The 26,873-nt window shown below is 38.3% G+C and overlaps 1 protein-coding gene across 10 annotated transcripts in view; it reads left to right on the top strand.

The window, feature by feature from the left end:
• The window catches only part of LPP (LIM domain containing preferred translocation partner in lipoma), a 693,922-nt gene that overhangs the window by 286,375 nt on the left and 380,674 nt on the right, over positions 1-26,873 (top strand). For all 10 annotated transcript variants that reach the window (XM_061194353.1, XM_061194348.1, XM_061194355.1 and 7 more), the window contains one exon: positions 23,593-23,705. In XM_061194353.1, coding sequence (XP_061050336.1) covers positions 23,593-23,705 — 113 coding nt within the window. The remainder of the gene's footprint in view (positions 1-23,592; positions 23,706-26,873) is intronic.

Here is a 26,873-nt window from a genome sequence, read left to right as displayed (position 1 = left end):
ATATAATTTAATTGCTGTTGTAAATTTTCATTGTTAGTAGTTGCGTCTAAAAGATTTCTCACAGCCATGAAGAACATGTTAGGAAGCCTCTTTTGAAAGAGGCTTATTTATTGATCTTGTGGCTTTGGTATAAGAGTGGCTACTGTTTTATGGAAGAGGAGATTAGAAAAGGCAGTCTTTTGTTTTGCCCATTTCTCTGCTTTCTTGAGGTAGGTTTAGCTTTAGGGGCACACTGTGAGGGTGTTATTGGATGAAGGTTTAAACTTTAAGTGGTCGGGAGAGACAGCAGGTTAGTCTAAGTTTATTTGTATTTGCCTCATCAGGTAAACTAGATGAACATTAGCGATCCTTTTGCCCTGAAGCCCAAACAGCTAGCATTCTTAAATTATCTGAGTATCATTTAGTATTCTATTTGTAGCAGAGTTGTGGTCTTAATTTAAAAAGCACTGTAAGTAAAGTTACTGAATTAAGCCCAGGTTGAGCGCACTTTAATACTTGACTACAGCGATTCCTCCCATTCCCTGAGTTGAGGAAGTGGGTCTTTGTGTACCAAGCCTAGTACCAAGTACAGATTACCTAGAAAACAGAGCCTGAGGCAAAACTTGCTTGACTGGAAGGAGCAGTCCCCCGGAAAGCAAGAAAGGAAAGCAGGGGAAAAGAAGAGCGAGACACGGAAGGAGGGAGAGCAGATATAAAGGCCACATTAGCAAGCTGGCCACACTTCCTAACAAGTGGAATTGATGGCTTGGTTTCACAGCATGTCTTCACAAAAGGCCCGTCCCCCATCCCTCCTCCCCCACCAGTGTGTCTCAAACTAGTCCACTTATAGGAGGAAGGGAGAAGAATTTATGCACTGGTTCCGGTTCCCCATTGCTCAGTGAGTTTCCTGTTCAGAATGGACTTTTCCACGAAACCTGCTTCATTAGCTCTATTTTCCAAAATAGTTCTTTTCAGTATGGTCTTGCTTTTTAAAATAAAAATTGTGGAAAAGGAAATTCTGAGAATCCACTTTCATGGGGACCTTCCTAATCGAATGTGACCTCAAGGGAAAGATAGCGTTTCATAATATTCACACCAAATGTAGTTCTGAACTTTTATATCTGACTATCATCAATAGAATCAGGTTAAGAGCATACGTATTTTCTTCTTAGCAATATGTGTTGATTATTCTTTTGGGATCCTTCATTTTGAGATCAAGAGAATGCCCAGTTACATGTCCATGTTTTGTCTTAGTCAACAGTTTTTTCATCTTTCTTGTGTTCATGAATCTCTTGCTTGAGATTGGAATGTCTACATTCAAGGAAAGATGGAGAGTTGGTTGACAATTTCATAGCAGCAGTTTGATGAATTCATTTCCTGCACATTGAGTAAAGTAGTCAATTGTGTAAAAATTCTAGCTTTAGTGTTGTCTGCCTTATGATGAAAATTTTTGGAATATAAACAGCTGCCTCATTAATTTAAAGACATCTTTCTGTTCATCAACACTAACACCAACTTTATTGGCTATGCCTGCCTTTCCTGTTTTTGAATCTGAACAGGATCCATAAACAAAGAGTGTATAGTTCTTAAAGTTGTCTGGCATTGGAGTGCAGATATCAAGGCCATTCAGAGTTCTTCTCACAAAGAGCTTGTGCCCTTGAGAATGGCACCTCTACTTTAGATTTGGTTTCCTCCATTCTCTACAAGGAGATTGAACAAGGTACTCCTTAAATATTCTCTCCAGTTTGGTCTTTGTAGACTTCAAATGACTGATCTCTGGATTAAACATCTCCTGGAGACAGTAGTGGAACTTGAAAATCTGGCTTTGTCCGTCACAGAAAACTTGACTTTTTCCAGGGACAGTGACCTATGGAACAGCATTCTCCTTAATCCTTTGCCCCCATTATCAGCACTGATTTTTTCTTTTCCTAGTGTAAGAGAATAGGCTATTCCAGATTCTTCATTTATGACTTATGGTAAAATTTCAGGAAACTATGTTTTCTTAGTTTCTAAGACCGTATGTATAACTTTTACTTCTAAACTTCTACTTTGAAAGAACATTGGTAAAGTTGAAAGCAGGGAGCTTAATTGAGATGATAAGGAGCCAGTCTGTGATGTCTGAAATTGTGTGATTAGGAGTGTGTTCCTTGAATGAACTTGATAGGAGTTAGCAATATAGAGAGCAAGGAGTGTCCATTAATGGAATAGAGTTTGCCTTGTGTCTAAGTTTTCTCTCCCCCAGCCAGACCTCCACTGGGAAACTTGCTATTCACTTCTGAGCACTCCACTGTAAAACAGATATTGTCATCCAGAGAAAACCAGCCAAGATGGAGAGAGTGCTTGATGCCACGTCTTATGAGAAACTGTTGAAAGAAGTTGTAATATAATAGGGGCCATACAGTGTTACCAAGTATTTTTAATCCATGTTCTTCATCTTTTGAGTCAGGCTTAAATAGCAGTGCTCTTCTTGGCAAGTTTCTATATATGCCTAGCCTTATGAAATAAGTACTTATAGGCAGAATTTTAGTGTCCATGTAACCAATATTCTAACATTCGAGATTTAGGTTGTTTTCCGTTTTTCACTATTAAAGTCTTTGGGCATATAGTTCCACACCCCCTCCACCCCCATCTCTTTACACGCATCATCCCACCCAGTATTTCAGATTGACTCGCATTTGTGGAATTATTAAATCTAGTGGTATGATGCATTTTAAAAATTCTGGATTTATTTTACCAAATTTTTATCATAAGGTTACCAAATTATACTTCCATTAGTAATGCATGATAGTGCCTGTTTAACCATATGCTGGTAATTTTATAAAAAATACTCTAATTCTATGAGAAACTATTTTTTTCCTTTTCTTGAATTATTAATATGGCAACTTTTTTTCACATATTTGTAAACCAGTTATACTTTTGGTACATATAGTCAGCCACGATGCTAAATAGTCTTTATATACTACCTCTTCTACTGCTTTAAATTAACTTCTAAAAAGGTTGTTATTATTACTATTTCTCTCATTTTTCAGATGGGGAAACTGAGAAACAGAACACTAAGTAACATGCCCAATGTAATGAAGCTAATTAGTGGCATGTTTGTGGTTCTAAATTCTCTAGTCTCTAGCCTGATACTCTATTGTCTCTCACATGTATATCCTTTTCATTGAACTTTTTAAAATCATTTGTATTTTGTGTTAGCGTCTTTAGACAATTTGTGCTTTGTATATAAGTGTATGTATGCATTACCTTTTTGGGTGTTTATTTTCAATTGTGTTCCAATTTGGAAGAGTGTACAAGTTGGTTTCAATTTTTTTTTTTTTTTAATATTCAGCTTTTAAACCAAACTGGAACTAGTTTTGGTTTAAGGTGAGGATCTAAATTAATTTTTTAAATGACATATGTATATGTCTTCGTGTTTCCATTTAATGAATAATCTTACCTTTACTCATTAATTTTGCGATCTCTTTTACTGTATATGCGTTTAGCGTACAGGCACGCATATTTTGTGCCATTAACGTCTGTCTATTCTTGTGTAAACACCTCCTCCTCATCAGTTTCATTTTAGATTTTCTTAGCCACCTTTGCAGTGTCTTTGCAAAGGAAGTGAACTTGCAGGAATCCAGTTCTGCCCCACTTAATTTTATTAAATGTTCTCCTCTGCGTCAGAGGACATGAGCAGTGTGCTAGCTTGTCATGGCTAGGATAGGACCTGAGTAGGAACTTTACCAGCTGTGCAGCCCTCCTGCTCATCCACCTTTTGGTGAGGTGGAGAGTAGACTTTAGCCAGCTTGTGTTCATTGCCTGTTCTATTCTAGGCTTTCCTGAGACACTTTTGCATCCTTTCTGTAATTTGATCATCATTAACATCCTTACACTGATGATGTGGAGGTGTTTACACAAGAATAGACAGACGTTAATGGCACAAAATATGCATGCCTGTACACTAAACACATATATAGAAAAAGAGATAACAAAATGAATGAGTAAAGGTAAGATTATTCATTAAATGGAAGCACGAGAACTGTCTGTGGACCGATTTGTCCCAGGTTTACAGCAAGCCCATGACAGAGCCAGCACTGGCCCCTGTGCTGCTTTGTCCTTTTTATACCAGGGCATACTAAGAAAACTCTTCTCCCGTTTACAGTCTTTCATTTGTAAGCGTGCTTGAAACAGTGTTGGATTTGGAGTTTTGAGAGAAAGTGAGACACAATTCTTCTTCCCAAAGGTATGGCTCCATTTAAATAAATAGAAATGCAGGTGTGTGTTTATGTTTCCAGCTTGTAGTCTAAAATCTTTATACGGTTTAAGTTATTTGCTACTGAAATCTTGGATTTCTTTTATAGAAGACATTTTTGGGGGACGGTAGGGAGTAAAATTCTAAGTAAAATATGACAAAATCTGTGAGGTCCAATGTGGAACGTACAAATGTGAATTTGAATTTAAATTAATTAAACTTAAATAGAATTTAAAAATTTAGTCTCTCAGTCACTAGCCACATTTCAAGCGCTCAAGAGAGCCACATTTGGTGAGTATTGACACAATATAGAACATTTCCAAAATTGCAGAAATTTCTGTTGTACAGCATTGGTATACGTGATTCTACAGACAGAAGATTTAAGAAAAAGGAAGAAGTATTGAGGTGTACCTTATGGGGTTCTGTAAGTTTTAGTCAAAGAACTCTTTCTTTTTTTTTTTTTTTTAAAGTTTGTATCTAATATGCTTTTCCTGATGTGTGTGTGTGTTTGTTTTTTTTTTTTTTTTTTACATTTATTTATTTATTTATTTGTGGCTGTGTTGGGTCTTCATTTCTGTGCGAGGGCTTTCTCCAGTTGCGGCGAGCGGGGGCCACTCTTCATCGCGGTGCGCGGGCCTCTCACTATCGCGGCCTCTCTTGTTGGGGAGCACAGGCTCCAGACGCGCAGGCTCAGTAATTGTGGCTCACGGGCCCAGTTGCTCCGCGGCATGTGGGATCTTCCCGGACCAGGGCTCGAACCCGTGTCCCCTGCACTAGCAGGCAGACTCTCAACCACTGCGCCACCAGGGAAGCCCAAGAACTCTTTCTTTAATGACTGATGAAACAGTGAGATGCCATGATTTCACGGACAATAATCAACAGAACAACAAGATACAAAAATCATTTACTACAAGGGTAGATCAATACTTACTATACTCATTTTATAACTGAGGGGATTAAGAGAATCTCCACAGCCCAACACCTTAAATACTAGAGAAACAAAGGCTGCAGGTGTTTGAATAAAGTGTTGAGGTCTTTCTGTATCTAGAAATACATGGTCTTTTTACATTTGTATAAATGACAGTTTGGGATGAACAGTCATTCTGAGTCCTTTAAATGTTAAGGAAGCTTAAAATGAGACTGTTTGAATTCAACACACTGGTCTATTTTTAGACCCAATTCGAGGCTGAAAAAGCCCTACTATTGAAAACAAACTAACAAAATCAAACTAGAACCCGCGTGGATGCCATGATCTTTAATCCGTGATCTTTTATTCACAGGCAAATATGGAATTAGAACACGTGATGTGATACGTTCTGGGAATTTATTTATTATTTTAAGAATGTCCCTGACTGAAATTTAAATAAAAATAAAACCAAGAGTATATCCCCCCCCCTTCAGTGACAGATAGAAATGAAACCTAGTAGAATTCCGTTTCTAGAGTACTCTGCTTTCAGTTTCATCCACCAGCACTCAGGATCTGGTGTTTGGTTTGTGACTAAGATGAGCTGGTGGGGGTCCACATGAGAAATTCCACAATGAATGAGTTGGAACCCTTTGGCGTTATGTCCAAGAAAGCTCACATGTCCTAGTTAAGGCTGTGTGAAGTGAACTGTACCTTCCTAGTGTGGTGGCCCCAAAGACTGGGTTTAATCCTCTGGTGTGAAGGCTTTCGCAAGTCTTTTCAAGAGCCTAAATACCATAAAATACTCTCACAAAAGCCTTCATTCCAAAGAATGTATGTGTCTGCTCATGTCAAGAGCTCCTAGTGAAGAACAATGTGCCTAAAGCCGTAATCTAATAAACAAACAGATAATCTAGTTCAGTTTTGTCTAAGTAATATAATGTCTCTATCAAACTATTTCCTGCACCTTGAGCTCTATTCACAAGGAAAGGGTTCTGCGTGGGAATGTGTGTATATTTTCTCTAAACAGGAGGGCATTGAGCTCCTGTGACTGGATGTCTTGTTTTTCTCTTCTGGGTAGCTCTGGTTGTTTATGGTGGGAATTTTCCGTCTTGGTAATTTGGTATTTTACTTGGTTTTATTGTAAAGGGTGGAAATGTGTACACCTTAATTTAAGAAATATTGTTGCATCACCTCCATCTCGGTTAACAAGGGCCAGGTCAGAAAGTTCTCACATGTTTTGAAGCCTCTCTACCAGATTTTTATATACTTATTAAGTCAAAGGGAATAAACTATTTCCAAGAAGCAGGTTTATGGATTCCCGCGGGGTAACATTTGCAAGAATTGACAGCCTAGGTACTCCCCTTCACACGGCTTAGGTGAGCACTCATTTGTCCTTTGGAAAATTACGGCCTTATAGTGAGTAAAATATAACTTTTGGGGAAATTCTGAATACAAACAGCTTCATTTTCAGTGAGGCAGCAAGTCACAGGAGTCAGGGTCAGACCATAGGTATTGCCTACATTACAAGTTGCTTTTTGCGGGATCTTGCTTCAAGAATTATTTTATGTCCTATGCTTGGTAAGCACTTACTTGTAGTTGGGATAACTGTCCTATCATGGCATCAGAGGGCATTTTCTGACTATATCCATTAAAAAGAAACTTCAGTCTCTTATTGCCATTAATTGACTCTTGTACTTTAAGTCATGAAATCACAAACTACCAGTATTGAGAGGGCCTTTAAAGGCCGTTTTACAGGGTCTGTTGGGTTTATAAAGCTCAGATCTTTATAATGTACACATCAAGTAGTTTTCTTGCCTCTACTTGAACACTTCCAGTCACTTGTCACTCACACATTCTCAAACCAGGTAATTTCTCTTCAGTCTTCACTGTTATGCCTTAGGATTTGCAAATGCAGTTGCACTCTATTGATAGACATTTGTTAATGTTTCTGTGAAATGCTTAACATTTTTTGTAAGCAAACTTAATTTTTGTTTCTACATCTTAATGACAGTAAAGGCACATATTTTTATGTCCTTTAGTCTCAGTTATAGTTTTGTCTAAAGAGCTAACTATACTTGAAATAAAATGTATAGCTCTATCATTTTGCTAAATCGTAACATTCATTTCTCTCAAAGTAATAGATTTTATCACCCCCTCCACCCCCCGGCTTTTTAAGGCATTGCCATGTAGATCATCGTAAAAACATTGCCCTAACATTTTTCATTCTGTTTATGTGGTTCAGAGAGATGAAATAAGTTTCTCTAGGCTTTAGCTGGGGTCTGTGTGGGCAGGTTCCTAGTCTATCTAAGTTTCCTTATCCACAGAATTGACCTAAGAAAAGCAATCCCACAGGGAGAGTATGAAATTCTAATTCAAGCTTACTTCTTAAAAGTCCTCAACCTAATATCTAATAGGGTTTCTTATCTTAAATGTGGTATCAAGATGATGGTTGCCAAAAGAAAAGAACTATATGTGTGGAACAAAATGAAACAACTTTAAATAATACATTTAAATTTAAAATATGGTGAAATAGGATGACGTTTTCAGAAAATTGTGGGAAACTCCAGAAAACTTGTACCACGAAAGAGCTTTGACTCTTGCCTACACTGTGCTCCTATGCAGACGAACTGTCCTTTGAGGTTTATAGCACTGTGTGCACACTTCTCTTCTTTATGACACCTGTGGTTAGCACAGTAATGGCCCCAAAGGTGTCCATGTCCTAATCTCCAGAGCGTGTGAATATGTCCAGTTACATGGCAAAGGGGATAAAGGTTGCAGATGGAATTAAGGGTCCTTAATCATGAGGGTCTGTAGAAATGAATGATGGAGATGGAAGAGGTCTTTGGAGTGATGTGGTTTGAGAAAGATCTCAATACCCTTTGCTGACTTTGAACATGGAGGAAGGGGGCCACAAGCCACAGAATAATGGTGGCCTCTAGAAGCTGGAAAAGCAAGGAAATGGATTCCCTAGAGACTCCAGCAAGGAACGCAACCCTGCTGACGCCTTGATTTTAGCCCAGTGAGACTCATGACAGACTTCTTATTTACAGAAATGTATGATAATACATTTGTGTTGTGTTTAAACAATTTTTTGTGGTAAGTTTTTGAAGCAGCAGTAGAAAACTGATACAATATTATGTTGATATTACCTGTTTATGTCTCTTCGCTCCTCTAGACAATGAATTTCTCAAAGGCAACAAGTTGTCATTAAAAAAAAAAACTTAGCACTATTCTACCTTAAAGGAGTAAAATTTTCTGTCAAACACTGGAGAGATCTAGTATTTACTGAGTGTGTATATACCTTATACCCAGCATTGCCCTAATCATTGTGCTTTGCAAATTTTGCTTACTCACTAGGAACATTGTTTAACCTTACCGAATCTTAATCTTCTCATCTATAAAATGAGTTCAAGGGCTGGATCTGGGTTGCCAAATTTTTCTGGAAGTCAAGATGGAAAATATTTTAGGTTTTGCTGGCTGTAAGGTCTTTGTCTCAACTACTCAATTCTGCCAACAGAACACAAAAGCAGCCATAGACGAAAAATGAGTTCATGACTGTAGCTGTGTTCCAATAAAATTTATTTACAAAACAGGAGACAGTCTGGATTTGGCCATTGTTTGCTGACGCGTAGATTAGCAGAACCTCCTTATTCCATTCTAATTCCTTTCTAACCTGATGATTTTGTGAGTTTATAAAGTTGTACCATTAGTGCCAGTTAAGCCATGCAAGTGCCAGTAGGACTTGAAGAGGTAACTCAGGTAACGGGATGGGTCTGTTTATAAGAAGAAGCATGGTATTGCCAGCTTGAGTGTCAGGAAGGGAACTGCCACCAAGTCCTTGGCAAACGGACCTGGGACAAACACTCTTAAGGATGAGACATAAGGAGAACCTTGAATGCCAAGGCTGAGCTCATTGAACTTGAAACTCAAAAGAAGTGGAACTACTGTTGGAGAAATAAAAGGGAGCCATAAATCCATTGCCCTCCAGAATGAAAGACCTTCTGAGACAGCTGGCCAAATGAAGCAGGAGGAGGGAACGAGGTCCGCATTTAGCTAAATTATGTCTTTGGGCAGCCAGACCAGGTCTGTTAAAATAACAAAGTGCCTGAACTTCTGCCCAGAACACGTCACCAAACTTTGCACTGGGGACCGTCTCCTATCACATGACTTCCTAATCTGAGGAAGTGAAGAAAGCAGAGTGAATGAAATACAAAGAATGAGGTTTTTCTTGGAGTACCTCCCTAGAGACAAAATCTGACTTTTCAGGAGATTACTGTTTGAATTCTCTATTCTAATTCAAAAAAACGTAAGTTTATGGATCTAATAGATTTTGCAGCATCTAATAGGTTTTGAAGGCCTTTTGACGTTTTCTCGTGATGCAGGACTTGCCCATTGTAGGTGTGAGGGTGTGGGTTTATAGGTCAACGTGGGCCAAGAAGAGCCCATTCAGACCTCAGCGAAAGGCACTGGGGTTTGGGGATGTTCTTGTTTGTTTGACTGCCTGGTTGTGGTGGTGGTGGTGGTTTTGCCTTGGCTATTTTGGCAGGTTTTCAGGACAAAACTGACCTCTTTGATTGATTCATCACAATAGCTTGTTTATGTCTTACAAATTGTTCAAGAACAGTTTGTCCATAATAAAAGTGACCTAGTAATACTCCCAGACCCAAGGAAATGTTGGGTTAATCAGTCACAGAAGCACTTGATGTGCCAAGTTAGTGCCACCTCAGGGCTCTTTATGTGGTTCCTTTCCAAGATTTCTAAACATTCCGGGGAGAGCACAGTATTTGTTTATTTGGCTGCTAGGACTTCATTCTGCTATTGTTTTAGTTACACTCCTATGCCCCTCTGTCTCTCTCTGTCTCTCTCTCTCTCCTCCCCTCCCCTGCACCACTCTCACTCTCTCTCCCTCACACATACATACACTTATTTTGAGATTGATAACCACTCAGATTCTTCCTTTAAAGGATAACTTAATTTGGCTGGGATTCAACTTGTAGTTGTCAAGAATTTGTGCATATACCCACTCAGCAAATATTTTCTTAACTCTTGTCCATCTCAACTCTCTGAGGCATGGGAAGAGATACTTTTGGGCTAGAGTGATGAATCGTACGTGATGTGTGCCCTCAAGGAACACACGGTGCAGGTACATGGGTCCTGTATTCCCAACAAGATGCATCATGAACATGCTCTCCAAAGGCTCTGGAGGGTGAGAGTTGGGAAGGTGCTTTTGTCGGGAGGCAGCCAAGAAAGGCTGTGTCGGGTTGGCAGGTGACCTGGGCTCCAAGAAGAGCTTGGGTTTCAAAATGAAAAATGGTGGAGGGGGAGGTCTTGATGCAGACAAAGGCATGAGCAAATTATTAGAGTCAAGGAACAAAGTCGGATATATGACTGGGTATGTGGCTGAGCAAAAGTCAGTGTTCTGAAGTGCTGAATTTGCAGAGCTGGTGCTGGCAGCAGTGATCTCAAAGAATGCATACTCACCGGAGCACTCCAGGAGGGTATACACTGGAGTGAACTTGTCACATTGCTCTCCATTTTCTCCTAAGAGGCCCATCCTGTTTAAGGATTCTGCCTGTGCCAGATGAGGTCCTGTCAGATTTTGGGAAACCTGGACCAGGGGTCTTACCAAGCCTCTAGTATTCCCAAGCCATCCTTCTCTAAAACTCCAGCACAGTTGCCATTGACTCAATTGGCCATGTATGTGAGGGTTCATTTCTAGGCTTTCTATTCCATTTCTCTGGTCATTATGTCTTTCCTCATGCCAGCACCATACTGTTTTGATTGCTGTAACTTTGTGGTGAGTTTTGAAACCAGGAAGGGAGAATTCTCCAACTTTGTCCCTTTTTTTTTTCCCCCAAGATTGTTTTGGTTATTTGGGGGCCAATGGAAGTTTTCAAGCTGGCAACAGTGTATAAGATTAGTTGGAAAGGACTAGGCTGGGAAGAATGAAAACTATTTAGGCTGTTTCATAAGTCTAGATATGAAGTAACTAGTCATTAAGTATTTTGGTGGCAGTCGAGTTGGAGAGCAGTAAATGGATTTGGAATATTTGGAATAATTTAATATGGCTTGCTATATTCAGTGTGAACGAATGAGACAAAAAAGAGAAATGGGATTTTCTCCCAACCTTTGTGATTGGAAGAATTGTACTGAAATAAATAGAAAAATAAAGGGCACAAGAGGAGCTGAGCAGGTCTGTGGGTTAGGGGATCTGAATTCAGTTTTGAACACTGAGCTAGAGGTTCAGATGGGGATGCCCAGCCATCAGTTACAGATGCCGACGTGGAATAAATGAGTGTCATGGTTATTCTGGGTCTTATGTTGCTTATAAATGGTGTAGAATTTTTTTTTTTTAATGTAATGCATTTACGGTTACCATGGTGGCAAGAGCCAAATGAAGGGACGTGGTTGGCAAGAGCAGCAAAGATGGAGATCTGGTGAAAGGTAATTTCATGAAGCTTCTGTGCATTGCCTTAGCTCAGAGGAAAGAGAATGCTAGATGCTGTTGACATGTGTTTTATTTTGAAGCGACTGTTATTACCAGCATCTCTAATCCTTAGCCTTGATCTCTTGGAGCCTAATGTTCCTGTTCTCCAGCTGAGAGAGACTAATTCACCATCTTGTGTTGTAAACACTCACTCATTTTAACTGATTACACCTCCAATGATTCTCAAATCACTAAAATTACTAATTGCTATTCCTTACACATCAAAGAATGAATCCTGAATAATTAACCCCAAATAAAATTAAATGAATTGGCCCTTTTAATTAGAGTCCCTGCTGCTGTTTGTTCTGAGCTTCCTTTTCTTACTGTTAAGAGACTTTTAGAATGATTAAAACTGTTTAAGACTTAAACAGCCAGTGACCTTTTAATACAATATAAACCCATGAAAGCAATATTTCAGCTAGCAGGTGGTGAAGTAAATTTTTAGAGCAAGTACCTGTCAGCTCCAGTATTCTTTTGGGGAAAAAAAAAAACATGCCAAAAAACAACCACCTTGAGATGAAATGAGTGTCTCTGTTTGATTATTTTTAAAGCATTTATGCATTTGCTAAGCCTCAGTCTCGATGAAATGGCAGGGTTGAAGGAGAGTGAGTAACGTTGGCATCATTTTATATAAATAGTAACAAGAATTTCTCAGTGAGAAGGATTTGAAGTCATTTGTGCATAAAAGATGAAGACTGGAGAAATCACACAAAGCCCCTGGTCTCAGACAGCCCTTCTTATCCTCAGGGAGTCTCCTGAGGCAGGGAAATGGGCTCACACAGTCGGGCCAAGGAAGCGTGATGGGATTTCATTGCTGCTGATCGTCACGCTAGGATTCCCAGCCTATCCATGCTGCATTTAGACTGGGTGTTACTGAAGATATTTCACGTGTTTCTGATCATCTAATCCAAGTCTCCTAAATAGTAAGAACCTCTTCTCTTCTTCATAGTCTTCTGAAGTTGTAGGGGCCAAGCAGGTTTCCTCCGTATTCTTAAGCAGCCTCAGTTTTTCACACTAAATTTGCCATCTATCGTGGTAAATATGTCCTCAGCCAGAAGTTAGGGGATACAGGGTCACAGTGGGTTTCTTGGTATGGTTCTACACTATATGTGTTTCTCTTTACCACACTGGTTGAAATTTCTCCATGTGTAAAATAAAAGCCCTGGCACATAGAAGGCACCCAATCAATGACTTTTTTTCTTAAAGTTTAAAAAATAAAATTTTACTTTTCACTTTGAAGTGATCTCAGACTTCACACAAACGTTGAACAATAATATAAAGGATTCTCACTTAGCCTTTATCCAGTTTCCCCAAATGTTGATATCTTACATAATCATAGGACAGTTACCAAAATTAGACAATTAACACACTGACCACAATACTTCTTGCTACTATATAGACTTTATTCAGATTTAATTAATGATTCTATTAAGATTCTTTTTCTGGTCTAGGACCCTATCCAGAATCACAAGTTGCATTTAGTTGCCTTGTCTTCTTAGTCTTCTTTAAGCTAGGATAGCTTCTCAGTCTTAGTTTGTCTTTTATGAAGGTCAGTGACTCTTAACCAGGGCTACATGTCAGAATCATGTGGGGAGCTTGTCAAGATACTTGTGTCTGGGTCCCAACCCCAAAGGTTCTGATCTAAGAATTGTAGAGTGGGACCTTGCTGTATGCTGTAAAAGAAAGTGCTTCCTGAGATGCTGATGCATACCTTCGTTTAAAAGTCAGAGCTGTTTCAACACCTCAAGCACTACCATTTTGTGTTTCTATTCACATGACATCTCTCCTTCCACTTCCTTCATTTCCCTGTTCCTCTTCCATTCCCAAGTCTCCTTTGTGGACAGAAACCTGACCCTCCAACATTCCTGGAGGATTTGAAGGAGTTTCTAGATACGTTGTGGGATAAGACACTGTTAAGACCTATCTACAGACCTTTTATTGCAGAAGAAAGATCAAGTACAGTACACATGGTTGCAGTGTTTCTTGAGATGAGGGTGTCCCCATAGCCAGGGGGTGACTTAGGGATGAGGACTCAGGGCCTGTATCCTGAAGACATGCTCCGAGTAAGTTAATGTGTAAAAACAATGACAACAACAACAATAGCAATGACGACAACAACAACAGCAAAACTAGGTGGCTACTTTAAGACCGATGTTATTAACTGTCCAGCTATGAGCATCATGCAGAACCTATGACACCCCTGCCCCCAGTACTATAGTGTATTGACCTTATGTCAGTAATTGAAAATGGGCAAAATGGTCCATGGTAGAAATACGTATGTTCATTTTTTCAGAGTTCAATTCAGTTTAATATAATATAGATTTATAATAATAATCATTTATAATAGTAATATTATTACTATTCATCAAGCATCTCCTGTGTGCTCTATGTGCCCTCTAAAACAGAGAGCCTGCTCTCAAGGTGCTTATAGTCTAGTAGGAGAAACCAGTAGATATGCAATTAAACTAACAGAGAGCAGAATATGTGCTCCAATAGAGCTAAATCAGGAAGGAGCAATATGTTGTCACTGGAAGTGATGATGGGTCACTCTATCCAGATATAGCTGTGGTGAAATAAGTTTAAATGAGCTATTTAAAGTGTTTTTATTCTGAAACTATCATCCCTCCAGCTCCATCACCATCTTTGGAAGGAAGGTAAGCTTCTGGCCTCAGTGGCCGCCACAGGGTGACGTCCCATCTCCAAGAAAAAAGAGTATTTTTGGAATAGTCTCTCAGCACATTGATATTTGTTTGCCAGCTTCTTTTTTCAGTGGTAAGTTAAGATTTTTTGTCTCTCTAGACTGTTGCCTCATTCTGTGTCTACGGCATGAATTTTTAATTTTTAAACTGAGAGAATTTCACTTTTTGGTGTGGGGCTAAAGGTATCTCAATAGTTGGTAGAAGATTGATGCTTAGGCTTAAATCATTGCCCTGTTTATTTTGAATGCCCATCTTTGGAAGCCAAATTATATGGTGCGGTTTGTTGTTTCGGTGGAAATTACCGTCTTTTTGTAAGACAACTGACACTTGATGGATTCAAAAATGCTATTTGGTTTTACTCCATTTGCAGAGCCAGACTGTCCTCCTAATTTCATATTATTTGAAAATCATTCAGTGTTTCTTGACTAAGAAAGTGAATCTGTTTTTCAACAAATGGAGACCCCTATGTGATAGAGAAATACAGTGTACTTAGATATGATGCCCTAAGGTATCTCACCTTCACACAGACTATTTATTTGTGGTCAAACATGAGGACTATTGAACTCAGTGACGACCCAGGGATTCCGTATTAGCTAGATGTAGAGTGAAACTGTCCATCTGAAAATCAGGGAGACTTCATCTACTTTAGGATAATCATTCTTCCTGCTTTTAATTTGAGAATCTGTAAGAGCATTTCAAGCTAAGTTATTTAGAAGGATGACGGAGACATTACATTTTGGCTTGGGTAAATATAGTGATGCATTAAAATTAAACACTGGCTTAAGTAGATTCTGCAATTCATTTCAAAGTATCTTCCTTTTGATTTTTTAAAAATGCATGCCTATAACTCACATTTATTGTATAACAATTAAACCAAAAGGAGAAGGCATGAGCTGTAGACAACCATCCCATGAGCTATAAACAACATTGTTAACGTATACAAAATGTTTATACAGAAATAGTGCCATATTATAAACAATATTCAGTAGCCCATTTTTTTCCTCACAAGGTAATACATCAGAAACAGTTTTTCATGTACTTGTCCCAGATACTCCATGACTCACACCTTCACTAGATTTAAGTCTTTGTTCAAATATCACCTCCATGAGGCATTTTCCAACCTTTCTCTTTAAAACTGCAACGTTCCACCATCACCCTAGCAGTCTTTTCCCCCTTCCTTGCCCTATATACCTGTATAGTACTTATCAAGATTTGATATCAAGTATGTTTTATGTAATTTACTTTTTAAGTGTTCTTCTTCTCCTGATAGAGTATAAATTACACGAGTGCTGCTCTTTGTGTTGGTTTTCTTTCTTTGTTTGTTCGATGTTTCCTTCTGGTGTCTAAAATAATCCCTGGCACATAGAAGGCACCCAATCAATGACTAAATAGATGTCAGATCTAGATCAACATCATCATTTTGATGGCAACACAATTTTCCAGTGTGTGACTGACTTCAATTGATTTTTTTTTACCCAAATTTTATTGGTGAATAGTCTGATCATTTCCATTGTATTTCACTGTGATTAAGATTCTTTAACCTGCTTCCCTGTATAGTCTTTAGTCACTGCTTTAGTAGGATAATTTATTAAAAAAGTGTATAAACATTTTTAAGGCTTTTGATACCTGTTGCCAAATTTTCTTGAGAAAGTTTTATCTTTAACACTCCTATTTATATATAAGTAGCATACGAGTGCTGAATTTCTTATATCATCTTATACCATTATTGTGTTTCATCACTCTTTAATTTTGACCTTTCATTTAAATAACATGACTTAGAAAATTAAGTACTATCAGAATCAAAAATTTGTTTGTTTTTTAGTTAAGCAGCAGAAAATAAAAATGGAAGAAAAGTAGAAAGGTTTCTCTTCTAATATATAATTATATATAATAAAAGCATGAACTCCAAAAATGTCTAGTGTGAGAACTAGAGAACTGAAGCTACTTGGTTGAGGTCACATATCTTCTCATTTACAGATGAAGATGTGTCATTTAAGGGGGGCAGTATTGTTGCTATTTTGATGACAGTGAGGACAGGGAACCAGGGATGCCCAACCTTGCCCTGATAATTATCACTTCTGCCAGTGAGTTCTCAAAGGGGCTGCACACTGAAGGAACAGGAAAAAAATGGAAATTCAGGAGCTGCCTTATTAGTAGCTCCATGAGTGCTTAATCCAGGAAAGAGGTCTGTGGTCACTCTGAGATGGTGCCTAGGCTTTGGCTCTGGGAATAAGCAGGCTTTTTATCCTATCTCTAATAGGAGCCACACATTGAGTAAATCAGTGCAACTCCTTTCATATTTTTAGTTACAACCAATGGGTAGTAAATAGATTGAGAAGACTGGGAGGTGATGCATTAAATGGGCCTTATCCTCAGTGGTTCCTTGATCTCTGCCATATCCCAATATTTCCTGGTGGCTTTTGAAAACTTATGACACATTTCTAGGTACTGAAAATTCTCTTTTGAATTGTGTGTATGTGTTATTTTAAAATAAGTGGGTAGAACAATGACCGGTTAGAAATTTGTATAACAAAAAGTGAGTTTCTCTTCCACTCTTGTCCCCCAGTTGCAAAATTGATCTTCTTAGAGGCAACTTGCCTTTAACAATTTCTTGGGAATCTACTTAAAAGATACTCCCTGATAATACAGGCATATATGTATATATGTTATCACACAAATAACATTTACTTAATGTCATAAACCTTGATACTTCATTTTTAAAAGATTTTACCCAGTGTGCTTTCTGATGGAGTTTTCTTGGTGGCACATGTGTTTTAATGCAAACTGAAGATGGATTTGAGGGTAAAATTGTAAACAAAGTCTTCAGTTGCTTGGTTTCATAATAAATTGCCTCTCATTTATGAGGAGAATGCTACAGCTGTGATACAACTCAACCACCTTACAGAGATTTTTCACTCCTGTTCTATTTATTGTATCTTCTCACTTGTTCTCTTTTCTCAACCTTGCTCAGAGAGCTTCATCTTCTCAGATTTGGTCTTCTCTACTGAGTAGGCAAATTTAGACTCAGCTGCTCTTTTGTGCATAAGTGAAAAGAAAAAAATGTCATCTATCATGTACACATTGTACAAGTCACTTACATACAGTTTAGCTTAGCAGTGTTCAAACTGTGGATTGAGACCCATTTATGGGTCACAGTCACTTTAGTGGGTCACGCACAACACCTTTAAAGTAAATAAATAACAGAGAAAATGTCAGTGTGGATTACATGCAATAAGTATGGTTTCATGAAACCCTTGTTTCAGATATACATGTACTTACGCATGTCCAGATAGGAGTTTTGCATCATCATATAAAAGGTTATTTCTTTACTTCTAGGTTGTAGTCAAAAAAAAGTCCAGAGTGTCAGTTTTAACTGGGTTGATCTGCAGAGTGACACCGTGAAGTGGCTATTGTTATACTCATTTAATAGGTGAGGAAAACTGAACCTGAGATGGTAGCAGTACCTTTTCCAAAGTAAAGGGTTGAGCTAGGCTTTGTGTTTTAAGTTTTTGGGCTTGAAATTTTGTACTATTTTCTTTGGAACATATTTCCTTTCTCTATTAGTTACTATTAATGGAAAAGAATAACTGTCTTTATTTGAAGCTTATGATTTGGTCACCATAATTATTTTTATTTCGTGTGTGTGTGTGTGTGTGTGTGTGTGTATGTGTTCCAGCCCAATCTCTTGTGTACTCATAATTTAAATTCTTAATTTGAGGAGCTCCAAAGTAATTTTATTTATAATTACCTTAAAGTTTAGATTTTCCTTAAACAACCAGAATTTCTCCATTTAAGGAAGTTAGAGAGCCAACATCTGCCAACTGCAAGAGCCCTTCATGTGCGGTCCACAGATCTACATCAGCATCACCTGGGAGTATGTAAGAAATGCAGAATCTCAGGCCTCACCCCAGACCTGGCGAATCAGAGCCTGCATTTTAGCTAGATCCTTTTGGTGATTTGAACACTGATGTTTGAAAAGCACCTAAGACACCAGGTCATTTAAAAAAAAAAGCAATTGAGTGATTAAATGGATTTTATTCATTTAGTTTTTCAAGCTACGTTTACTGAGGGATGACATGGCCCAAACCTTATGCCAAGTGGTGGGGATATAAAGATAAATTATGAGTGGGCTCTGTTTGTTAGGAGTTTCAGTTCTTACTAGGAGAGAATGGCCATGAACACATAAATGCAATCAAGTATTATAGATGCTGGGATAGAACCTGTATGAGGCACAAAAGGGGCTGTTATCTAAATCCGTATGTGTGTGTGTATGTAGGTTTACATGGATATTTGGATCAAGAAGAAGGAGAATGATGCTTGCTTTTTTTTTAACCATAGTAAATGAATCCAGACTTTATTGATGATCTGAGTTTAATTACTCCCTTGTATTTTTGCACTACAATCATACATAACCAGTTACCATCTTCTTTGTTGGTAAATTCTTGTTATTTTCTCCCTCTCATGGGGAACTTCATATCATGAAGGGCTAAGCAAACTGTTTTCAGGTAGATGCCTCTTATATATGCCTGAGCCATGTTACTGGGGTAACTACAGTGGGTGATAACTCAGTTACAATCAAGTAGCCACATCTGCTTCTCAGTGCCACTGCCTTTTAAATACCCCTAGACTAGAAAGGGTAGCTTGAGAAAATATAAATAGCTGGGTTTCTGGGAGTTTTTCCTCAATCTCTTCAAGTTAATGGTATGCATAACAGGCTATTTTCTGATGTCAACTGGAATAAAGTAGTGTTTGGGAATCAGGGATATAATACTTTATTTGCCGAACTCACCTGAACTGCCTCATGGTGCTACATCTGGCACAAAGCAAAAACCTTTTGAATATTAGCTGAATGAGATGGGATGGTATAGAGCAAATTAAGCAAGATCTTTCCTTCCTTCTCTCCAAGGCATTGTGAGCATCCATTTCCAGCTCTGTATTTCACTAGCAGTGTAACTTTGGAGTAAATCATTTTAGCTGGTAATTGAGGAATAAATGTATTTTGCATGTTGGGTAGGCTTTGTATGGTGAGGAAAAGGGTAAGGAGGAAACCAGGTTTATAGATATGTGTCTGTGACTACTCCACTCCTAATAAAACCAAATATTTCTTTCTTAGCTTTTATGTATCACTGCATTCCCCAGTTGCCTGATGTGTGTCCATTTTTGGCTTGCCTGTTTGATTTATTCAGTGCCCCTGTAATTCACAGGGTCTGGGAGTTCAGTTGGATTTCCCCTGCAAGCCCAGAGGGCAGGACATGCACTAATGTGAAGGTCTACAGCTTAGCATTGCTGGTTGTAAGATACTACAGCTGATTCCGTCCAGGTGCTTTTTCCTCTAGGAGGGTTGCCCCGCAAGCATCTCAGCCAAGTGCTCTTTCATCGTTTGAAGAAAACTTCTGTAAAGGAAAGGATCTTCCCCCGCAACATTTATATACACACATTTTGTTCTTCCCTTTTTGCCATCTTCCTTAAACATGGAAATTTTGCCTTCTCTCTTAAGCTGAACTTACTGTTACTTAGAGGCATTTCCCTCTGTTGACCTGCCTGTTAAAATGGTGAGCCTGAAGTCAGAATTCTCATAATAGTTCTTAGTCTGATTTAAAACTCTTTACGAAGAGTTTTTCATTCCAACTGTCTTAACTAGTCATGCTTCCCTTCAAAGTACCCATTTTCTATCCCTTTATCATGTGTGTGTGTCTGTTTTCTAGACATTTACCCAGTCCTCCACATCCTTTTAAAATGTGAGCTCCACTCTAAACAATGTAGCAAGAAGCCTATGATGATTGAGCTTGAAAGATGGAAAACTTTGGTCTAACTTAGTAACTGATTAAAATAAGCAGATACGTATTATGAGGTTATCACTATGACTTTAATAATCTGCCTAATCTTGCCTAGAACACATGGTCTAGATTTATGTTGTTTTCAAGATATTTCTTTTAAAAAAATACATTCTGTTTTCTTTCTCGGTTCCTTTTCACCCTCCCAGGACTCTCATCAACCTGCACCTCACTTTATTTAATTTCTATGACAGAAGTATAGGGTCAAGAAGGATATAGTTGGAAGGGACCTCAGAGACAGGCAGGTGTACTTTTTATTCTAAGACAAGTTTGCTCTGAGAATTTGGGCAGTTCATGTGTCTTTTGTGGGCCTCTGTTTCTACCTTCATAATATGATCTCCAAGATTTTGGTCAGTTCTGATACTGTTTAATGCTCTGACAATTCCTATGACATAAAGAATCTGGTAAAGTATAAGAAGGTGCTGAGAAATTCTCTTTTAAATTGAATATGAAGAAGACATAGGTCTAGATAGAACATTTGAACCTGAAAATTAAGCTGTGAAGTAGAATTTGATCATCAAGTCTCCATCAACCTAGACTTCTTTGCTTATCACCTAAAACTTCATTGTGAGCTTTCGTCTCATACATTATGACTTTTAAACGTAGAAAAGATCTTGGTGATGATCCTTTTTACTTGACAGCTATTTCATTTTTTTTTTGAAGGCCAGTGAGTTTCTCAGTCCTGGCTGCACATTAGCATTATCTGGGTTTTAAAGGAATACGGACATTTGATCCCTTCTCCCGATCCCTGAGATTCTGAATGCATTGGTATGAGATAGAGTTTGGGCATTGGCATTTTTAGGTAAGATTCCTTGGTGATTCTAGTATCTAGCCAATGTTTAGAACTCTTAGATGAAGTTAATAAAGATTTATGAGACAATTTTAATAAGGATATAGACAACATATATCTTCAGATGTGTACACGCAGAAGGATGAGAGAAGTAGAGATATTTCTATATGACATGCCATTGAACCTTTCCAATTCTATGGGGTCCAAAGTAGGAATACTATGACACTTTGCTTAATGCAATGGTTCTCAAAGTGTGGTCCCAGGCCCAGTAGCACCAGCATCACCTGGGGATTTATAAGGAATGCAAATTATCAGACCCTGACCCAGACCTACTGAATCAGAGCTTCTGGGGGTGGGACCCAGCAATCTGTGTTTTAACCAGACCTTCCAGTGATCCTAGTGAGCTCTAAAGTTTCAGAACCATCAGCATAGAGAGTTGTTGTGGGAGTAAGAGGTAGCCTAGGAAAATCTTAGCACAGTGCCTGGTGCATGGTGAGAGTCCAAAAAACAGAGTACTCTAAAGATAGTGTGTTTGACTTCTTGGTAGCCTGAATATGGCTGGGAGCTAGACTTGACAGCTGTTAGCTACTCTTCCAACTCTAAGACTGTTACTTTTTTAAAATTTATTTTATTGAAGTATAGTTGATTTACAATGTGTTAATTTCTGCTGTATAGCACAGTAATTCAGTTATACATATATGTGCATTCTTTTTCATATTCTTTTCCACTATGGTTTATCATAGGATATTGAATATAGTTCCCTGTGTTATACAGTAGGACCTTGTTGTTTATCCATTCTATATATAATAGTTTGCATGTGCTAATCCTAAACTCCCAATCCATCCCTACCCCACCTCCCCCTCCCTCTTGGCAACCACAAATCTGTTCTCTGTGTAAGACTGTTATTTATAAGGCAAATGGAGCTCAACTGAACAATCTCAAAGGTGTATCAGAACAATCAGTCCAAGTCACCATCCTTCCACTGTGAGATTTAGACTCTTTCTTTTCTAAAGACCTAAGTTGTGATGTTTTGGTACTATCCAACAGTGACTCATTGAGTGGTAGAGACTATACTCTACCACTAAGTGTTGAACAGCTGAAATGCAAGGAAAGACTATTTATCCATAGAGGAGGACAGTTCCCCAACACGTCTAAAACATTATTGCTAAAAGGAAAAGGGCACATAGAGAAATTTTTTTTAGAAAAAAAAAATTCTTTTCTTAATAGAATTTCTTGCAAAGAATATTTAAAAAGATTCCGTACCAAGAACCCATAGCAATGTTAGATTTCCTAGTATCCTAAAGCCTGGATAGTGTATAGATTTCCAAATTGGACGTTTCTTATTCCAGTTTCTCCTAATCTTGTCCTGCACACACTTTTAGATTAGTCTTTAGTAAATCATATTCTTAGAAGTGTTTCCTTCTCAGAAATCCTTAATGGAGCCTCACTGCATACACAATAAAATTCAAACTATGCTAGATGTGGGACACACTTAAAAGCTTATTTTCATACTGTTTTAATTTTTATAACCTACTAATGTTATTTTACATTCCTATGTTTATGCTATATTGTAACTTGCTTTTTATTCTCTAGACCCTGATTTTTTTTTTTTTTTTTTTTACCATTATGCCTCTATTTTCCTTTATTTCTGTCTAGCGTGAACTTACTATCTACATCATAATGTTCAGGGGCAATTTAAATACTCCAGTAAAGCTTCCTTGTTACTCCAAATGAATGTAAGCTTTCCTTTATCTTAACTTCCAAAAGAGTTTGTAGAGCTTAATAAATTGCATCTTATGTTACCTTACCTGTTTACACATTTTTTTCCTTCTCTAATTGACTGAAAATTTATTGAGGACAAGCAACAAGTCTCATACACCTCAGTAATCCACCACTCCAAGCACCTTCCCTGTTCTGGCTAAATGTACTTGACGTGCTTCTACACCAGCTTTATGTCACTTCCAAGTATCCCGTCTGACCCTCATTCTTCTGAAAGTTAAGGATGCTAATTCAACTGAGGAGAACTTAGGGAATAATTGCTGTGCAGGACAAAAAATTATGTGTCAAAGCCAATTACAAAGCAGTAAAATGCCAGCTAATGCAAATCTTCCTTGACTTATGATGGGGTTGCATCGTGAAAAACCCATGGTAAGTTGAAAATATTAAGTGGAAAATGCATTTAATACACCTAATCTACCAAACATCGTAGCTTAGCCTTGCCTACCTTAAACATGCCCAGAACACTTACATTTAGCCTACAGTTGGGCAAAATCATGTAACACAAAGCCTATTTTATAATAAAAAGTTGAGTATATTATGTCATGTATTGGACACTGTACTGAAAGTGAAAAACAGAATGGTTGTGAGGGCACAGAATGGTTGTAAGTGTATGGGTTGTTCACCCTGGCGATCTCCTGGCTGACTGGGAGCTGAGGCTGCCTGCCGAAGCCCAGCATCACAACAGTATTGCACTCCATATGGTTAGCCCAGGAATATGTCAAAATTCAAAGTACGTTTTTTGTTGAATGCCTGTTGCTTTTGCACCATGATAAAGTCGAGAAATTATAGGTGGAACCATCATAAGTTGGGGACTGTCTGTGTTTGTAAGAGTGCTATAGTATTGCATCCGTGTTAATTTCATGTGTGTGTTTCCTTTCCACAGGTGATTTTCTTCCACCCCCGCCTCCACCTCTAGATGATTCCAGTGCTTCTCCATCGGGCTCTGGGAACTTCCCTCCTCCACCTCCCCTTGATGACAGTGCTTTCAGGGCACAGGTAAGATCTGGGATTGAAGTCATGTTTATAAGCCATGCTAGGAATCATGAATTCTGAGATTGTTTCTGTGGTGGATAAACATTGATCCAGAGCCTACAGAGAGCTTTACACCTCACAAAGCACTAAGGCATTTTAATGCCAACTGCCCAGCTCAAGCTTCCCAGAGTTCTGCTGGCTTGCCCTCTGAAGCCCTGGAAATCCTTTTACCTACTAATTTTATTTTGAAACTGAAAGTCATTCTTTAGGAATGCCATTTGAGAAGTCCACATTTTCTTGTTATCCTGGAGACACACAACCAGGCTTTTTTATTGCCTTTTTTCTCTTTCCACAGACGTTGCATTCTAAATGAGTAAGGCTGATATTTTAAGGTTCTGGTTGGTCACTGTGGGTACTAATTGGTCAGCAACATCTTTCTAGCAAAAGCAACAGCAAAATTTCTTAGGTTTTCTCTTCTGAGGGAGGTTAGGCGTGCACAGTATAGTATGTATTGACTATTTAGAAGTATTTGTGCTCCAGGGGGTGTTGATAGCAAAGTGACTCAGGGCTAGATTCAGAAGCAACAGTAAAAGTTCTCAGCCTGTGTTCATGTAGAGCCACTGGTGACCAGCTGCCACTGTTGAGGCAGTTAAATGCCAGTTATGTCAGGAAGAAAGACTAAATAATATTGTCATAAAATTATTGCCATATTTTTAGGGGTGATGATGTTACTATAGACATGTCAAAGAAAAAAATCCTTATTTTTTAGAGAAATGTCGGCAGGATTGGTGAATGAAGTGGAATAGTGCCTGGTATTTGCTTTAAAATCAAAAGAATCTAAAAAAGAGTGGGTATGTATATATATATATATGTATATATGTGTATATATACATATATATATACGTATAACTGATTCACTTTGCTGTACACCTGAAACTAACACAACAGTGTAAATCAACTATACTCCAATAAAAAAGAATCGTAAGAGTAGGGAGCTACTGAGTGAGAATATAGGTGAGAAAATATTAGTTATGAGTTGATAATTGTTGGGTGCATGGCGGTTTAATTCATTATTTGTTCTACCTTTGTACATGTTTAAGATTTCCCATAATAAATTTTAAAGAGGAAAAGCCATAGAAAGTAACTGCTTAAATAGTTCAGTTCATTGTGTGACTTTTTTTCTCTTAAATTTCAGGTTAGAGGAGACAAAGGTAGAAATGATTAATTCACTCAACAAATATTTCTGTGCTCTGTGTGGGCACCTTTATAGCACTACGTATTCTATATCAAAAAAGACAAACAGGGTTCTGCCTTTATGAAACTTACATGTTAGTAAGGGCTGTTCTTTGCATATTGTTTAATTTATGCAATTAAACATTTTGCTTAGTCTATCTTCTTTCTTGAATAGTTATGTAACTATTTTGTAAGCATTTAAAATCCTGAGTTCTGAAAAGTTTGCTTGACCTTGTGACAGAAGAGTTGTGTTTGATACTAGTTGAGCAGCTTATTCTTGTCACATGATCTCGACCAGGTCACCCTAAGGCCCACTTTTCTTGTAATTAAAGATAAGATAACTGTTTCTACCTCTAATAATTAAATGAAATACAGATGGATTTGAATGTACTAAACTATAATCACCTTATAGATATTTTGATGTTATAATTGTCGCCATATAAAAGTAACAGCAACAAGAATAATAATAAGGCTTGCCAAGGGTTTCATTAAGAAAAATCAAACCTGGGGCTTTCATAAAATTACAAGAAGTCTTTTTCTGTATAGATCTTGTCCTGTTAACTATATCCAAACTATGACTTTGTTTTTGAAAAGGAAGGAAATAAACAAAAAGCTTGTTGCCATGTTGGCTTATGTTCTATAACACAGAAGGAAGAAGGATAAAAAAATAAAACAGATTTTGCCAAATGGAAAAGGGCAGATCTGGTAGGAGAGGTGTGTTGTTATTGAATATGTGGAAGATTGTTGGCAAGTTCAAAAGAAAATGGGCAGGGACTTCCCTGGTGGCGCAGTGGTTAAGAATCCGCCTGCCAATGCAGGGGACATGGGTTCGAGCCCTGGTCTGGGAAGATCCCACATGCCGTGGAGCAACTAAGCCCGCGAGCCACAACTACTGAGCCCGCGAGCCACAACTACTGAAGCCCACATGCCTAGAGCCCGTGTTCCGCAACAAGAGAAGCCACCGCAATGAGAAGCCCGCGCACCACAAGGAAGAGTAGCCCCCTCTCTCTGCAACTAGGGAAAGCCCGCGTGCAGCAACAAAGACCCAACACAGCCAAAAATAAATAAATAAAGTAAATAAATTAAAAAAAAAAAGAAGAAGAAGAAGAAAATGGGCATGTCCTTTCCTTGTGTGGTGGTGATGTGATGTGATAGAGACTTGGTCCCACTCTGGCCATATTTGCCCCAACTTTAGATTTGAGCTACAATGGAACTCAGAGTAATGTAATCACAGGAGAAAATTCTGCACGTTTTTCTCCCAGCCAATGGTGAAAACTCCTGTTGCCAAGTCCAAATTATAGCTGGTAAATGTGTGTTTTTATGTAGAAATCTGTTTATGTTTCCAGCCAGATCTTCAGGTCAGAGCCAAAAGAACCTCTATTAAGTGTGACTCTAAGAATTATAAGTTTTTCAGAGCTGAAAGGGACCTAAGAGATCATTGAGTCCAAACCTGGTGCCAGGCATCTGGTTACAGCTTTTCAAATACTTGCTGAATGAATTAATTCCCTCTCTTCACAAGTGAGGAAACTGAGACCCAAGAAGATGTGGATCCTATAGTTTCTGACAGAACTCTTTTGAGAAATCTTGACTCTTTATCTGTCCTTCCTCTCACTTTGCACGTGATTTTGCTTCAGGCCTCTCAAGACTCTGAGGTTCCGATGAGGGGGTAACATGCTTTTGTTTGGAAGGACCAGGTGTTGTTGGAGTTTTGCTTGTCTCTGAATTTCTGATGCATGCTGGAAACTTTTTTCTTTTTCCTTTGCAAAAGGCAAATATTTAGTGTCAAGAATTCTTGTTTTGAGAATTCTCATTTTTGTGGGAAAAGATGAATCTTGGAAAATCAATGAGAGATTTTCTTTTCTGTCAGTATCGGTTCAAGCATAGTGGTTGTAAGGTTTGGGGTGGCCATTTAGCAGTCACTTCATTCATTCATTTGTTATTCATTCATTCATGATAAGT

The sequence above is a fragment of the Eubalaena glacialis genome, chromosome 6, assembly GCF_028564815.1.
Source record: "Eubalaena glacialis isolate mEubGla1 chromosome 6, mEubGla1.1.hap2.+ XY, whole genome shotgun sequence".
Classification (NCBI taxonomy): Eukaryota; Metazoa; Chordata; class Mammalia; order Artiodactyla; family Balaenidae; genus Eubalaena; species Eubalaena glacialis.
This window is presented reverse-complemented; position numbering and strand designations above follow the sequence as displayed.